The sequence below is a fragment of the Camponotus floridanus genome, unplaced genomic scaffold (assembly GCF_003227725.1).
Source record: "Camponotus floridanus strain SB8 unplaced genomic scaffold, Cflo_v7.5 scaffold7, whole genome shotgun sequence".
In the NCBI taxonomy this organism is placed as follows: Eukaryota; Metazoa; Arthropoda; class Insecta; order Hymenoptera; family Formicidae; genus Camponotus; species Camponotus floridanus.
Window position 1 is genome coordinate 3,417,720 of NW_020229838.1, and position 18,551 is coordinate 3,436,270.

Sequence of the window (18,551 nt, forward strand, 5' to 3'; positions counted from 1 at the left end):
TTTTAGCCCTTGACCGTTTTCTTTTTTTTTCTCTCTCTCTCTCTCTTTCTCTCTCTCTCTCACTCTCACTCTTTCGCTGAACTGAAGAGCGACTCCGGTTTACAAAAACATCTAATACTAAGCAGTAAGATATCGCACCAAACGCAAGAAACGAAAGGGAAGCTATCGCACTCCCCGATACCTCTCTCGGAATAATTTCCAACGAAATGTCGAGAGAGAGCTCGAGAATGCGATACGGCCGCTTCCCTTTCTTCGCAATCTCCATGTCTCCTCAACCGTGTCAAAAAAATATATCGTTATATATCCTACATACAAGTGGGTATGAAAAATAAAAAATATTTTTTGGCCATTTTCCGTTTTATAACAATTTTTTTTCTTGGGACGCGTGGAAGAAGGGAGCGTGTGACGTGGGAGAAGGGGATGCGGAGGATGAATGCTTCGATAATACGAGGACCCGGGAAGTGGAAAATCGATTTTAGACAAGATCGCGAAAAGGGGGTGTCTTGTGTTGGAGGGATGGAAGGACGAGTGTGGAAAGATGCGGGGGGAGGAGGGAGATGAAGGGAGTAGGGTAAAATTCAGGGAGCGCTATCGATCTACTCTTTTTAGGATATAGGCACTATAGCTACTAGATAAATCTTATTTACATTCTGCAAGTTTTTTTTTTCTCTTACTATCCCACTCTTCGATCGATATATATATATATATATATATATATATATATATATATATATATATATATATATATATATATCGACTACGATTACAAGAATATGAAAAGTGCGATCGAAATCTGTTCGTGTCGAGTCGCCGCATTTTTTTTATTCTCCGACAGATTGAATATTCATCTGAAAGTGAAGATCATCTGGCGATGATCTTGCGCGTACAAATAGCCCGTGCATGATAATATGTATTGTTTTCCCTTCATAGAGAGAAAAATGCGCTCTCTTTTTCGTAAAGATATGTGTCGATCGCGCGAATCTCGCGGAAAAAAAGACTCGACAAAGAGAGTTCGCGGGCAGAAGAAGATGAGAGGAACAGGATGCGATGCGTATTGTTCGAGATGTGTGACGTGATCATTATTTTTGTTCCTTTTTTGGAAAAAAACTGTATGAAAACTCCTTCCCTCGCATCGCGGTTCCGTTCTTCCTCGCTTCAGAATCTTTCGCACTACATGGACGTGACGGGCATGACGCGAACACGACACGAACCATGGGTTACATCCTATAATCGCCGCTCCGCAAACAACTTATACAGCACTCGCTCTGCGTATTACAGGGAAGAAAAATGAGAATGATAGCGTTCGCATTTTGCGTGTATGTAGCTGGCCGACCGCTGCGCTATACCGAGTATTCAAACATTATATATGGTCCAGCCACGGCACGCGAAAAGCATTATCACAATTTCAATCTTCGATACATCATTGTTTTTGTTTTCAACTCTCATGATGCGTGCATGTGTATGCGGGCGAACAAAAAAAATCTATTACAAATCGATTCGTTTGTATCGAGATAGATGCGTGAAGATGTAAAGGGATCAAAGTAAACAACAATCTGATACTCTGGTCGGTATGACTCAGCGGTACCTTTATGCTATATAAACTTATGACAAGGTGCTTTTTTTCTTCTTAAAGGCTAGTAATTAGTTTTAGTTTTTTTCACACGTTTCTTATCTCTTCATTCGTTACAACCTTACACACATCCGCGCATACATACACACACATTTAGTGTACTCTCTCGCATTTTATTATACAATCTTAAACTCGTTACGCTTACAGATCTGCGTATTATGGCCATTTGTATATTTTTTTCTTTTCCTTTTATATTTTCTTTCTTACGCTCTGCACACTCCGACATTTACTCCACACGCTTCTTTTTATATACCTTCTTATATGTTTATATATATATATATATTACCTCTTTCCTGTTTCGTCCTTTTATTAAAGAGCATTCACTTATACATTCGAGCTTATATTGATATTTTATACGCACGCTCGATACAAGAAAGAATATTTTTCTCTTTTTTTCGCGATCCGATAAGAAAAAGATAATAATTTTGGAGATTTTCGAGCGTACGCTTAATTGCTTGACGAGTTGTATATCGTATAGAACTTTGCGCAAGACAAAGTAGGAAAAAGACAAGTGGGGAAATTAATTTTTACGATAATTTCTGACACACTATGGCTGATTAAGGAACAAAGTGTTTTTTTTTTTTTGGCTTTGCGCAAAGAGGCCGATAAATATATATATTATAATCTTTCAACATTCTCCCTTTTATAAGAGAGCCCACATTGTATATTGCTTTCCGTACCTCTATATCGTAGCTTTTCTATTTACACGGAAATTTTCAAATATATATGTGTACATATACATGTATATATATACATATACACATATATATATAAAATCTCATTTTTATCTGCGCGCGCGCTATAAACACTAATCTTTATCTTACTGGTACTTACAAAGTACAAAGAAGACAAAAGTTGACAAAAGCCGTACCTGCCTACAGCAAGCGAATGACTTTCTAAGAAAGTTTCCAATGATGCAATTATAATGTACAAACGCATATTACACATTTGCAGCCCTCCCAATCTTTCATCTGTTCTCTTTCAAAATTACAAGATCCTTCCTGAAATCTTGAAGCGAATGCTGACGCAATTGCTGATATTAGCTTTATGGAGGGACTGCATTTTGTAAATTTTACACACACAAATAGCTCTTAACATTTTCTCCCAGTTTTCAAATTGTATGTTTATGTAGAATAATACGCAGCGGTCTCCCAGCTGCCCTGAGTAAAATCGGTCCATCCGCATCAGCAAGAAGTGAATGAGAGAAATGCTTTGTATATGTATTTTTTTTCCTCTAAATCAAGAGAAAAAAAAAGTATCGATGATTTATCTTTATAAAAATCAAAGTGAAATTTCTCACTCAATTTTTTGTTTCACGAATTCGTGCATAATTATAGCGAGAAAAATTTAGATGAATGCAAATAATTTGTAGAAAAAGAATATAAAGCATTATCGTGGATTGAACTAGTGTTATATATAAAACAATTTTAGGGTCAATAAAACTCTACGAAAATATATAACATTATTATATCGATAAATATTATCTCGTGATTTAATACACAAAAATGCGAAATTGCAAACGAAGCTAGAGCAGCTCATTCTCTCTTTTCATCCACTTTCGTGCTTCCACCCTTTGAATGTCGCTCTGAAATCTTGCGTTGACTTACGATCTATCGCATTTCTATTTATCTCTATATATGAGCAAACTATAATCTGCACCTGTGGGCTGAGACATTCACTCGTTTATTTCGTTCGAGAATATATATATATAATATATATGTATGTATGTATATTATGGCTCGAATATACTTGAAACAATATCAAAAAAGCAATAAAAGGAACATCTTTTTCGCCTTGCGTCAATTATGTTCGTCGATTTTTTTTTGTTTTTTTTTTGTTCTTTTTAACTGAAGGGGATTTCGCAAACAAATTTAAAAAAAAAATATTTATGTAATAAAGCATTCGCGTGCGTTAGAATAACACACGAACTATCACGATCACGAGAGTCTTCATCTTTCTCCTCTTTTTTTTTTTTTTTTTGTTAATAATCTGTCTACACGCGTATTTTTGTTTCAACATACGTTTCTGATACGTAGCGAAAGAATAAGATTGCGTCAGAGTCGACGCATCAATGTACTTTCGAATCAATTTACTTCCTCAGAGTGCTTTGCAATGTTGACTCGTTTGCATATAAATGTTGACATATGGATGAATAAAATATTTGAAAGTCGATTTTCCATCCATGAGTGATATAATGTTAGATGCGCGTGTCGTGTAGATAGCTCTGTGCAATATATAATAATATGTAACTGCGTGAGTAACGAGCAACACGCAGCTTTACACGAAGATTAGGCGATGATGATGAAATCAGATTTGTTTTTATTTCCAAGATTATTAACGCGCAATGTCAAACTGTAATATCTTCATTTTTTTTTATCGATAATATTAAATGTTTTTCTTACGTATCGCAAGGTGCACGCTTTAATGCACACTTACAAGTGCATATAATATTATATTATAATCAAGATTTACATTCTAACCGAAAATTTCTTATTTTATATTTTTTATTCATTATTTTAATAATAGCTATACTATGCAATGTTACAACTGTATGTATATGTCACGTTATATTAATCAATTTGCAATTAATAGGGGATACCTGAAATTTTATCTTGGAAAGAAAAACAATCTGTTTGTCATCAAATTGTCTGCTAAAAAAACAAAGGTTTAAAACAAAAGAAGCTTATTGAAAAGAAAGAAAAGATAACGGTGAGATATTCTTTTCGATCATTTTTCGCGGCGAAAATATTTTTTATTCGATTATTATCGCTGTCGTCACTACCGTAAATGGATTGAGCCTGTTCTCGTTATATCCGCGTAGAATCAGAGACTCGACTTACGCTACACATTAGCTTCCTAAGCCTTGGAAAAAAGTATTGTACATCGTTCTCACGTAGCTACAAAGAGACAAGTGATACTGTAATGAGAAAGAGCGATCGGCGGTACTACTGCGATCTCTCTCAGCCACTCGGAGACGCAATTACCGCTTTGCCGGTCTGACGTTCGAGTAGGTCGGAGCGTGCCTTCAAACGGCGCTGCATCAGACGACTCTCGGTTGGCGGTGACAGCCCAAACAAATTTTGCAGCGAGTCTTTGCTTATGATGCGATTCTTACCGATGATCTTGGAATCGTTCAAATCGACGCTGGAGCGCACGGAACACGACTTTTGTCGCAAACCGTCAAATTCGCTAGAAGAATGCGTCGTCAAGTGCTTGCTGTTCTCGGATAACTCGCTGCTCGAGTCGGACATGTGACCGTACGGATGATTGTCGTCGTCGGTCGACGACGTAGACAGTCTAGGTTCCCGGTTCTCCGCCAGCTCCTCGAGATTTAGAGAGAAATGCTGAAGTACCACACGATTCACAGCCATTGCGGACTCAGCGAACGCTGAGAGTTCTCTAGCGGAGTTGTTCCTCCTAAAGACGAATGCAAATGCGTTATATTTTAGAATAGAACGATTAAATGGAAGTGAAGAATGAGGAACAAACTCGACTCTAGGTAAACTTACCTTATGATATGAGGTGTGGTGAGCGATCGATCACCAGTTTCAACGGAAGTCGGCCCGGGATTAATCCAAGAATGTTTCAAAATACTATCGGCGCTGAACCTCTGATGTGCCTCCTTGACGAGCAAGCCTCTAATCAAATCTTTCGCATCCTCGGAGATGCATCTCCACTCCTTATCGGGAAACTCGTATCTGCCCTCTTGAATACTGGTGAACAGCAATTCCTGACAAGCTTGACAATTTTCCCCTCTGCCCCAACCGCAGTCAGTGCCGCAGTTGCCGTAAAAGGGCGGATAGCCGCAGAGCAGAATATACATGATGACACCAAGGCTCCAGAGATCGCAACGTTTGTCGTAATAATTGGCCTCGCCGATGAATGCCTCGACTACTTCCGGCGCCATAAACTCGGCGCTGCCCACTGGCGTCAAAAGTTGCGGCGTTGCCACAGGACTAGACAACGAGTTGTTGAACTTGATACCTGATCCAAGATCAAAGTCGCATACCTTGATTGGCGTCAACTTGTCCGGATACACGCACAAGAGGTTCTCGGGCTTGAGATCTCTATGAGCGATCCCTGAATACGCATACGGAAGAAAACGTGAATCAATATTTTGTCCGACAATTTAAACACTTACTCATTAAATCGCTTCGTCTTCGTTATTCAAAACAAAATTACCTTTCTTATGAAGAAAGTTTAACGCGCTCGCAATCTCTTTGACGATTTGACTCGCTTCTCTCTCGGTGAAGTGAACCCGTTCCTGAATTCTATTCAGTAATTGGCCACCGTTGATCTTTTCGAACACGAGATAGAACTTCTCCTCGTCTTCAAAGAACTCGATCAGCTGTATGATGTTTGGATGGCCCTGGCAATGATGGAACGTTTCGACTTCCTTAAACACTCTAGCACGCGCGTGTCCGGGAATCTTATCGATGATCTTTACGGCGTACTCGAGATCCGTGTAGAGGGACGTACAGGTCTGGACCGAAGCGTAAGCACCCTCCCCGAGAACTTCTCCGGTCAGCTTGTACAATTCTGTAATAACCATACGAGTTGAACCAAATCGATTTTATTAAAGGGAAAAAAGGAGAAAAAACAAGCGCTTGGATGATTTCATGTTGAACGTATTTTAATATATCTATTCTACTATTGCGGCAATTTTTGTCATGTATACTCGACAAGTTTCGCAAGTCGCATTCATAAAAATTATTAGAACGAGAAACATTGCAACCTTTCGATTCCGCAAACGCAATAGATTCATCGCGATGAATCAATGCGATATTCATTTGGCGTGGAACGATTGTACGAGCACGCGATCGACGATAATTACGTGCTACGTCACGTATTGTCACTCGGCAAGAGAAAGAATACAACATTGAATCGATCGAAACGTCCATCGGGGACTCTTTCTTCCTTTCACGACGCTCGGTTCTTTTCCTTTTTTTAAACGCATCCAACGACGGAGCATCTGTTTTTCCTCGACCGGAATAAATTCCGAGTGTTGTCGAGAGAGGAGAGGAGGGAAAACGAAAGAAGAAATCAATCGATTTTTGTCGATTACGCGCTGCTATCGGCATTGTTATGCCTAATTATCCTCTGATTCAGATGGGCTGCGTCTCTCGTAAACGCGCAACGCGCGTGACAGCGCGATGTTGTCCTGCTCCGACGGGCAGTCAATGTCAAGGTCGAGAGGGGGTGGCCGAGATCGGAGCGTGGAACTACGACGCACATACACCGAATTTTCCCTCTCTCTCGGAAGTCCGCGGCCGGAGCTATGGCGCGGCTCCTTTCCTCCTCTTCCTCTCGGAGGGAGGACCCTCCGCGCGTCGCCGCGTCCGCGCCCCATCCCCACCACCCCCGGTCGAGGCCTACGTTGCCGCGTCTCCGCGTTGTCCCGCTCTCCTCTCCCCTCACCCTCTCCCTCTACCCTACAACCACTTCTCGCTCCGATTATACACGTCAGGGTACACGCGCATGGCAGCGTCGCTAGCGCCTAGCAACCAGAAGCCGATAATATGCCTCCGCGAGTCTTTACGTCTCGTGTTTTCCGTAACATCAATTTCAACGGCGGAACAAATATAACGTCGAAGGCGAAAATTGCGCGTTCGTCGACCCACGCATGCGCGCAATTAATGGCTTTCCGCGATTCATCTCGAGATAATTACGTACGTTACGGCGAAAAATCGATCGCTCGGTTTAATGACACGATCATTGTATGCCGTTAATGGTGTAATCCTTGAGGAAAATTGTCTTTGATGGTTTAACGACCCAGTGATCCGCGAGACGAAATATATAAATTTCGACAAATCTCTCCTTCTCTCTCTCTCTCTCTCTCTTTCTATCGACCTTAGGAATAGCGTACACCGTATATAGTTCCAACAGGGGTTGGAAGTTTCTCGAATCGATCGCAAAAAATGATGCAATCGGTCGGGAAATTGTAAATTTGACGCGTAACTTGAAAATTAATATTTTTTCATAATTCAATGTTTATAATTATAAGTCTCCCTTATTTTTGCTTCGTCAAACGACTAAAATTAATTCTTCAAATCAAACAAATTTACACACACTTGCTTTCTAGAATTAATTTTTATAACTTGCATTATTTAAATCCTTTTATTCCTGGAATAATATCCAAGAACACGCGACTCGAACCTTAATATTTACCTCGACTACAGTTATTTAGTTTTAATATACTCGTCGAAAGTTTAAGACCTTTCTTTTTTTTATCCCCGCTATTACAATTGAATGAAATCGAAAACGATCATTATCTCTTTCTCCTCAATTATTTTAATTAATTATTCCGTTTATTACCAGCACGCATCAATATTAATAACTCCATGAATAATTTAAGCGCTCGAATTACGTGTATTAAATACATAAATTATTTACAATTAATTTACAATCGGCGTGTCACGACTCGCAAATCATCCTGACGCTCGGGAATCGAATAAATTGGCAACGCTCCTAAGAGCGAAAACTCGTGCGGAGAGCGAATTCGTGGCTCTCTCTCCGGTGGGCCAGCCGTGTATCGATCGTGCGAGCGACTCCGTGGCCGAATAACCGTATTTGCCAGCTGCGCACAACTCGGATTAAATTCCTGTCCCGCGTTCTTTGCGAGACGTACATACAATCAGTTTAGAGTTTTAGAGGCGTAAAACCACCACCGATTTCGCATTTGTACAGACATTTACATTTTTTTCCATCCGAATTAAAACGTTAAAAATTCCAAATTGAACATAAAGATAAAAGCGATAATTTTCCGCCATTATTACGATTAAATCGTTTCCCGAAGGAAGTGAAAAGCATAATTCTCGGGCCAGGGACGCTCTCGAGCGATGGAAGAGGGACCGAATTTCCGATGTTTATAAACAAGTCGGCGGGTCGCGCAAAATTCCAGGCCGCCTGCGCGATCGATTATCGCCGTCCTGCGCGAGTTTCTCGAATGTTCCGAACACTTGTCCAAGGTCACACATACCTACGGAGAAGACTACAGCAAAGTCATCGATGCGAGGAGGGAGCGCTACGTACGGTGGAGGGGGGTGCGTGCGAATTAGTTATCGAAGAGTAGAGGACGACCGTTCTAATGAGACTTCCGGTCTCTCTCTGTCTCTCTCCCTCCCCCTTTCTCTCTCTTTCTCTCTCTCTCTCTTTTCCTCTCTTACGATAGGAACGATTGCGCAAATTTCTATAGACGAGGAAGCGCTAAAAGTTCTCTCTCTCTCTCTCTCCTTCTCTTTCTTGCTCGGCGTCGATCTGCGCGAATTTACCTTGGAAGCAGGAGGACACCACGGACGAGCCGGAGCGTCTCTTCCTGCGCCTCTTGCGTCTCGCCTCTTCCTGACGAGCTTGCACCGCGCTCATGGTCTCCCCCGTCGAAGCTACATCCCGGCAGGTGCCATCGCCTGAAACACAAAGGCTTATCGTTAGTCTGAAATTCGATATGTATTATCTTTCTCTCGCGCTACTATCATGTTATAAATTATCCCTTATACATGTCACTGATCCTTGTAAATAACACGTTTTTTACTCTGTTTTTGGTCACATATGATGGTTCATAATATCTGTTGAGAGTTTTAAAATCTCTATCAAAGTGCTTGAAAAAAATCAAGAAAAATTTATACATGCATATTTTCCTTGACCTCTATAGAAAATGATCGTGTACAGCAAAAGTTAAGAAATTAATTTTAAACATTTTTTTTATCGATGAAAGCCTTTGAGATTCTATTATTAAAATATCGATAGAATCAAAATGACCTACATATGGCTTTTAAAAATTTCTTCTTTTTTCATCGAATCGCTTTTATTATTTTATATATTTTTCTTTATCAATTCCCTTTTCCTCTCTCTCTTGGATATATATAAAGTTAGAGTTTCACTTATTATTGGATAAATTTTATTCAAATTTTTTATTTCCTATATATTTCTCACTATTAACTATAACGCATGTATTTCCATAATTAAACAGAAATATTTAGTAGAGAAAAATAAATATTAAATAAATATTAAAAAATGGCAATTTCTCTAGTAAATTACTACCTCTATTTAAAAATAGAAATACACATATGATAAAGAAAAATACATGTAGAAATATACATATGATAAAGAAAAATACATGTAGATATAATTCATTTTTATATGAAATATTTAATGAAAAAAGAACGAACTCAAGGAAGCTCAAGAAGATTGTAAGGATGAAAATTTTCCATCAAGTTCGCTATGCAACTAAATATATATAAATAGAGATTCCCACGTGCACAATTCGTCGAAAGAAATCTAATTTAAGATTAACCGTTAAAAAAACCATTCCTTTCTCAACGCAAGTGTGCATCGTAATGACGTGTGCTTGAAGACGCGGTTGCGCAACGTGGGTGTGTTTATTTTTACGAAAACAAAGTAGCTCGCGGCCCACGTGACGAAGGCTCGCGCGTTATCGTTTATTATTGTGAGCTTATCATCGCGCGATTCTTAGTCATTCTCTTCTCTCATTCCCGCCTCGTTCCGATAACTTCCCGTTGCCACGTACGAGCGCGGGCTGTTTAAGAGACAACATTATTCGCGTCCCGCGCAAGAGAGACGCGCAATAAAAATCAATCGGTCCATTGATAAGGCAAAAAAAAAAGAGATGCTCCAAGTATTACGAGAGAAAGGATTATCGCGCACGTCACGGGGGAACCTTGCATTCATCGACACGCCGCTGTCTTTATGAATAACCGCACTCTCTCATTGGTCTCCAAGAGAGGTTTAAAATAATGCTCCCGCGCGCCGTTATAATTATATCGCCCCAATAGATGACGTTGACGCGTCTCCGGCTATTTGCAACGCTTATCGTAGAATAATGCGACATGTCATACGTCGATTACGTAACTCGTGCACGCGTCTCGTTATTTTCCGCGACGAGAAGGAGAAAAAAATTGAAATAAATCGCCAGAATAAATTGCAAGATGTCGTACAAATAACGGAGTAACGATTAAAAAGGGAGAGATGTCGCGGTGAAGATTGCTATTTTTTTTTATTTTTCCCCGATCGCGAATATCTCGGGGCTTTCCCGGATATTTTGCGGGGACAATATTTCCCGTGTAATGAAACGCCCGGAAGGGAGAAGGCCCGGGGGGAGATTGCCCGAATGGAAGGGGGTGCCTCGATTATATATATATATATACGTATATATAGAGGAGGCTGTACTTTTGTGCCCCTGGTTGGAAAGCGCGTAATCGATTCAGCCCGGGTAAATGAAGATGGGAACAATTCCCCGTAGCCGCTCCGGCTACAACAATGCCGGCTTCTCGAAACCTTCGGCGCGTCTCTCCCGTTATCCACTTCGATCTTGGAATTCAAATAAAGCAAGATGATAAAGATACTTGGTTATTTTATCTGTCAAACGCGACTATTTGTCCCTTTAACGATTCGGTCGGAAGAGCTAAAATTGCCCGGAAATCCATCCTCGCACTGAGAAAAATCGCTTGATTGTATCAACAAGATGTATATGATTGAAGGCATTTTGGTTAAATCAAACAAGAATTTCTAGTTATCATGATAAGACTCGATTTTTTATAACTAGAACGTTTCATAGATTTTACTATAAGGATTTGATTAATATTTTCTGGTTGAATCTATCAAATTTCTTGTTACATTAATTTCTTTGCTTGCCTTTTAATTTAACTCGTATTCAATATTTGCCATGAAATGTATAAAGAACTAGTATTAACATTAAATCCAAGGTATTTTTTTTCTCTTACGAGCATTAGTGGCAGAAAGAGGACGCTGGCTCTCCGATTGTGTGTTTGAGCTGCATCCTCTTCTTACATCACTGTTTATCAGTTTAATTTCTAACAAACTGAATTTAAAATAATTTATTCAATAATCTGGATTGGATTTATCCAATAATCTTGTTGGAATTCAAAATATTAAACAGACTTTTGAGATTAGATGGAAAAAATTTTAGACGACTTGGTGCTGGCGAGTTTAGTATTATTAACCAGAAAATTTGGTAAATTTAACAGGAAGAAATTAATCAGATTCATCTGATAATTCCTACAAGAATTCTGGTCCATTTTCCAACAGACATACTGATTGAATCTACCAGAATTCTAATTAATGCAAGATTTTCTCAGTGTGGAATCGTCAAATTCGAAGACAACGATTATCGTTCCTTACAAACATATAAGTAGATTCTGTCTCTTCGCACTTTCTAATTCAGCTACTAAAAATGGACGACTGTCGGTCGCCGATACGAGCTCGTGCGGATAGTTTGACGTTTCCCTCTCTAGTCTATCTTTCTCTCTCTCTCGCTCTCTTGCTGGGAAAGTTCATTCGCGCCAAGGCGAGACCTGGGTAACCGGCACGAGATTCACGATCCTCGTATTAACGGAGATATACAGCGGATATTCGTATCGCCAACCGGAGGGGAAATCTAAAAAATAAACATCAATCATCTCACAGACTGTGTATGTGTGCGTATTAAATAGATTCGTACCAATCATAAGGACCTTTCGAGAATTAAATTATACATGATCGGCGCGGACGTGAACTGTATTTAGTTAAAATCTTATCCGAGGCAAGTTTTTCCATTTCCGTTCTCGTTGAGAGACTTTCGTCGGGTCGATCCTCGATTCGAAAGAGAAGCGTAATTACGGCTACGAGGGAGAAACGGGGTCGGTTTGAATTGAAAATGATCGAGACGTCTGCGAAACTCTGCTATACAGGTATACACGATAATAAGGCGAGGCTCGAGCGGTTTGCCGAGATAACTGCAGCGCGCGTGTATTAATAACTCGCGGTGTCTCCCGAACGATGCGGAAAGGATGCGTGCCGATTGTGTGGGCGGAGACCGCCGCGCGATGTATAAACGCCGATGAATAATAAAATACACTCGCCGAGAGTGCGAGGCCGAGACTCTGCTCTCTGCCACTCCTTCGAGAGCGGACACACTCGGGTCGCTCGCTCGCGTGGGTCGAGGAGAAATCAGAGCCGAATCGAGAACGAGCTCCCCCCCCTTCCCTCGACGCGTAACTGTAAGCCGGTCTCGGGACTCTTCTCTTATTGTCCATGATAATCGCGATGACCGATCACCGGGCCCTCGGTTACGGTCAAGTCGAAGCGTCTGAGAGAGAGGGAATAAAAGAAGCGAAATTTCAAAAATGTCAAAGCTAGTTATATTAATTTAAATCGCGATAATATTTAGCCGAGAAATTCAACGAAACAAAAGTCACTCGATGATCGTGTCCGTCGAAGTGTTTATCGACAGTCGCGATCAGAAGGTTCGAGGATCGTTTAATTGTCATTCGACGCGTGTTCGCGCCGAGACAATAGCCAACACAGTCCCTCGAAACGAGAAGAGAACTCGGGTTTCACGCGGATCCAAAAATAAGCGTAAAGGCGGCGACAATAGCAGCGAATCCGTCCGTCTGTCTCCGAAAATTCTCCCAAAAATCTTTCCGTCTCTCTCTCTGGAAATATTCGGGATTTTCGAGTCCAACTCGCTCCTCGATCTCGTATCTCTTTACAGTCGTCAATTTTCGGGAAGCGCCGCTCCTCCTCGATTTTCGCGCGTCATCATATAATTTCGGCGAATGTATTTTCGTGCGCCTCGCAAACGCGACGTCGTCGACGACGACTGCTTGCAGCGCGCGACACGTACACATCGAATCCACCAGAGTTCAATGACTGGCACAGAAAAGGAACGCCGCCATCTTACGCGAGATATACGCACACGATAATGATTCATCCGCGTGCACATGCTGGTGATTACGCGAAAATCGTCACGTAGGATTTCCTTTGCGTGAAAGCTGTAAATAACATGCTCGCGATTGAAAATTGTAATTAAATTTCCTACAACGCCCGATGGAGATAAGAGAATGCTAGAGTAGAGCAATGCTCGTCGGAAAATGTTTATTTTAATTTTATTATATTTTCATTTTCATTCTAATTTATATTTTCCCTAATGTAATATTTTTTCCTCCTATTAATGGATTCTCCCGTATTCTAAATAAATGAATTTAATTAATAATAATAGAATTTAATTAATAAACGAATTTAATTTTCATTCTAATTCATATTTTCGCTAATGTAATCTTTTTTTCTTCTTATTAATGGATTCTCCCGTATTCTAAATAAATGAATAAATAAATAAATTACATAAATCTACTAAATAAATGAATAAATGTAGCAAATGTCGATAATAAAGTGACAGACTTAAATGTGACCCGAAATATCGAGCGTGCATGAAACGAGTGTTTTACAATTAGCCTCGAGGCCCGCGACGAAGATACACGACTGTGCCTAATAATGTATCATTAATAATTGCATACAAATTAAACGAATAAAGCGCGACGCTACACGAACGTCGTCGCCCAATTAGAGGGTCAGGCGGAAAAGGGAGTATGCATAATCACGCGACGTGCCGGAGCGTGACTTTCAGTTTTTTTTCCACCCGTTATGGTTACGTGAGGCTGCGCATATGTGACGCGGAAATTCACGCGATCGAGTCCCAACTTTTCCATTCCGGAAAATCAGCTCGCCGAACAGTTTGGCATTTTCCAGCTGGTGTAACCGTCCGCGCTAGATTCGTCCGATTCGAGAGCAAGAGAGTTTGTAAAGACTTTAGTTGCGCTCTTATTTTTGCGATGTCATCGGTCGCGTGTATTCGGATTGTCATCTTATTGTCCTTCCTATTTTTTTATGAATATATCCTCTTTTTTTCTCTTGATCATTTCTTTTTATTTGGATGAATATCTCTATCCATTTATTTCTTTTATCGAAAGAGCGCATGATATTTTCAAAGTATGAAAGATATGGTTTAAAGCTTAAGGGACCAATATCTAGCAGTGCAATATTAATTTTTAGAAATTTTTTCGAGGAATGGTAAAAATTGATCATTTTGACGTTTCACATATATTTTTATTGATGTTTAAATAGTACATTACAATTTTTTTTTAATCTTGGATTAGCTTTGACTTTTTTTCGTTCGATACGAATGTCCGCGCGTAGCGTGTTAAAAATACATGATTCGATATGACATTCGATATGTCGTTCTTCGTGTAATTGTAAAAAAAAACTCGATCTAGTATGATTTCCTAAAATATTTTTTAAATATTGAATCCTTAGAAAAAAATGAAAAGTAAAGTAATTTTTATTATATCGAGAAATTTTTTATTTCTTAAAATCAGAAAAATTTATTAATTTTTTTAAATTCTCTTTAATAAGGCTTAGATATCCCAAAAATATTCTATAAAATAAAATTATCGAACCATGCATTAAAAAAAAACCTAAATATCCAAGATTAAAAAATTCTGACGTATTTAAACGTCAGTAAAAGTATAAAAAAATGGCAAAAAAATCCGTTTCTATCGAAAAAATTCATTCCCAAAAATCACTTGTTCATACCGCTAGAGCGGACTGGGCTCTTAATTCAACATTTAACTAATCTTAGTTGTGATCGAGCGGACGTGGCCGTCACGCGAGAGGCCCTTTGTTCGTCGAGCATCGTGCGCGTTTCCCTTTAAAAGCGCTCCGAGCTGACATGCGCGCCGGGACCCTTTCTCTCCCTACGTTCTTTGTTGGATCGCCCTACAACCGATCCCGCGTTCTCTCCCCTACGTGTTGTGGATCCACGTCGCGGCGCCGAAACTCCCGAATCGCATCGCCGCGTATACCCACTACTAACCCACTTCGTTCTCCTTCCCCCTCCGCTTCCCCTCGTCCCTCCTTTCCCCCCCGAAAAAATAATCCGCCGTGCCAACGACGCGTAGCTCGGCAGCGACGTTGCAAAACCTAAAACCCGCGCGTCTCTCCCGTCCCGAAAATATACCCCTCGAGCGCGATTTGCATCGAGGCGCAAAATCTCTCGTCAGCGAGATTCGATCCCAAGGCGAAATAATTTTGCCGACGCCAACCGAAAAAAGAAGGAGAATTCAAAAGGGGAAATTAAATATTCTCATATTTATTCGGGCGCGATATCCTATTTCCTCGTCTCTAAATTCTTTTTCTTTTTTCCTTTCAAGCAGCAAGAATTTACCGAAAAATTTTCGTGCCCGTCAAACGGACGAGCCTTTGATAAGAACACGAATAAGGAACCGGATTGTCAACGAGCGATAGTAATTATGCGTTAGAATTTTTTTCATTTCGTCATTTCATTACGGATATCGCTCGCGCTTTTATTTCTTGCCATAAAACAGCCCGCGTAAAGTGTTGCATAATTTAAACGCTAGGAATATTTTTTCCCTCTCTGCCCTAGTTTCCGCTTTTAGCAGTAATGAAGACCGGTGCGGTATAATTAGCGATCGGCTCGCTCGATTGACAAGCGATTAAAGGAGAGCTCGGCAGGATATGAAAGTGTTTATGTAAACATACGCGAGAGAACGCGTGTATTATTAGAACGACGTTGCGGAATACTTGACCGTCGTTACTTATCACGAGGGGACCGAGCGAATTTTCAACAAGTCGCGGGCATCCCGTTGCAATAAATCGCATCGAGGAATTTCGAGCGCGAAAATTATTTTCATTGGTGATAATAAAAAAAGATCAATACATAATATTACAATAATATTGCAATAATATTGCAGTATTAATTAATATAATAATTATCGAGGTACAAATAGGAGGATGATGAAATCTGTCCGCACGTTTACGCCGAACTTGCATCGCTCGAGAGGATCAACGAACCAAACTCCGCTTCTGATCGACGAATTTAATTTCTTGTCAATTTTCTTCTCGCTTTTCAGAGAGAGGGAGAGACAAGGAGGGGACACCCAGTCGTTTAATCGCCGGTCGACACGCGAGTGTCACTCGTCGATGTCGAGAAAGTTCTCTCCCTGTCGTCGATGCCACGCTTCGTATTCACGACGCGATTTCCGCGACGACGAGGGAATCGTCAAGTCAACGCGAGTACTTGGTGTCCAAGGTATTCTCGTCGCGTCTCGATTTTCCATCGACGATTCCCGTCAAACTTTTTATCTTCCTCCTTTCTCTCTCTCTGTCTCTCTCTTTGAACTTGTCCAAAGTTTCGGCCTCGTAACGAAAACGCCAAGCATTCGCCCTCCCCTCTTTGTACCGGGTCGTTACACATCGACCGGTGAAAATGGCCGCCGCCGCCGACTCCAGAGTTAGCCGGCTCGCAAAACAAACATACGATGTATACGAGGTGTTTCGTAACTGTCGGTCGTAACTTTAACGACGGATTCTCCGGCGCGAGTCGAGACCTTCTTCTTTTTCTCCGCGCCAAGAGTCGACGGGAACATCGACGCGGATTGAAAAAGAGCTAGTGAAAAACTTGGCTTTCAAAACAAATACAAAATAAACATCAAAATCGTACTCTCAAAGTATGGGATGAATCTGTTGAAACTTAATCGGACATCGAGAGCGTTCAATTAGAAAAATGATAAAAAAGGAAAACGAAAAATTCACGCGAAACGAAAACAACTCGAGAGGAAAATTGTTAAGAGAAAATTAAAGGTCGCGAGGATTATGCGTCGAATATTCGACGAGGGGAAAATGATCATTAATTAATATTCTCACCTCGTCCGGCCTCCTGACTGCCGTCCTCTCTCTCCTCCAGGATCTTCTCCACCATGTTTCCTCTTTGCTCGCTCTTCGCTCTCGTCCAACGATGACGTCCGGGAAGGAGCGCCGAGAATATCGCGGTGGGTTCGCACTATCGAGAGATCTGTCCGAGCGTACGTGCTCTCTCGTGATTCGCACCGGTGGCAATAATTATAAAAAAGAGTCAGTCGTATATATACAAAAAAGCCTATCCACTAAGATACTGATATAATCTCCCTTCGGAGCGATTTCTCTCTCTCTCTCTTTCTTTCTCTTACTCTTCGTCTCTTCTTATTTCTCTCGAAGAAAGTCGATGTATATCAGCGTCGATATCACAGATATAAATAAATATATAAAGCCTATCTTTCTATATATATATATATTTATATATATATATATATATATCCTTCCTCCGCGCGGGTTGTTCGTCCTTCCTTTTTCGCGAACGACGATGACACGTCCACAGGTGCCGATGTTGTCGGATTTTTCTTCTTTTTTTATAAATACTATCACAGACTTTGACACTGCACTTTCTCTCGGTCGGTCATCCTCCGCGCGCTCTGACTCTTCTCCCTCTTTCTCTCTCTCTCTCCTCTCTCTCTCTCTCTCTCTCTCTCTCTCTCTCTCCGCCTCTCGGCGTCGCGATTCTTCTCTTGTAGCCGAGAAACGGCCAAGCCTTTCCGTCGATGAGAAGCTAAGTCGTCGTCTGCCTCTCGCCAGAACCTTCTCCGCTGCCTCTGCTGCTGCTGCTGCTGCTGCTGCTGCTGCTGCTGCTGCTGCTGCTACCTCCTCCTCCTCCTCCTCCGCCGCCTCCTCTTCTTCTATCCGCTCCTCCGCAGCTTCCCCTCTGCTGAAGGTTTTTAATCGGATGTACCGGGCCTTTTCGCACGCGAAAGTCCCGCGGTGATCGTCGTTGCTCCGTCGTCGCTATCGCACAGCCTCTCGCACGTAGCGGCAATCGGGCTCGGAAGCGCATTAAAAACCCTTCATCTAACACATCTGGCCTCTCTTCCGCATCACCGTCCCTCACTGCTCGGCAGTTAGTTCCCGACTGAGCTCGACAAGATGGCCGCTCTGCTTACTAACACTCCGAGCCTCCCCCCGCTCCCCACTCCGCGCTCCCCCCTTCCGCCGCGCCGCGCCGCGTCCGCGAAAGCGCGCCTCGGCTTCTCTCTCGCCACCGTCGACCCGCGAATCACGAGGCTCCGTCGACGCCCTGCGAGTCACGTAGGCAACGTGGCTCTCAGATCGCGGCTCCGGATGGAATGATGCAAACCGTGACGCTTGTTGAGCCCCGACGATGCGACGTAAAATCGGAGAGAGATTGCGATTTTGTTTCGCCCCAACCTGCGTTGCTCGCAATTCTCGGCTCTCGGAATAT

The 18,551-nt window shown here is 41.5% G+C and overlaps 1 protein-coding gene across 1 annotated transcript; it reads right to left on the bottom strand.

The window, feature by feature from the left end:
- Positions 1-1,367: 1,367 nt before the first annotated feature.
- Positions 1,368-18,270, bottom strand: LOC105253114 (MAP kinase-interacting serine/threonine-protein kinase 1). Its single transcript, XM_011260926.3, has 5 exons — positions 17,147-18,270; positions 8,902-9,036; positions 5,813-6,169; positions 5,140-5,710; positions 1,368-5,047 (listed from the first exon to the last, which is right to left on the bottom strand). Exons 1-5 carry the CDS (start codon positions 17,199-17,201, stop codon positions 4,591-4,593), a joined length of 1,575 nt encoding a protein of 524 aa, XP_011259228.1. The 5' UTR covers positions 17,202-18,270; the 3' UTR covers positions 1,368-4,590.
- Positions 18,271-18,551: the final 281 nt, after the last annotated feature.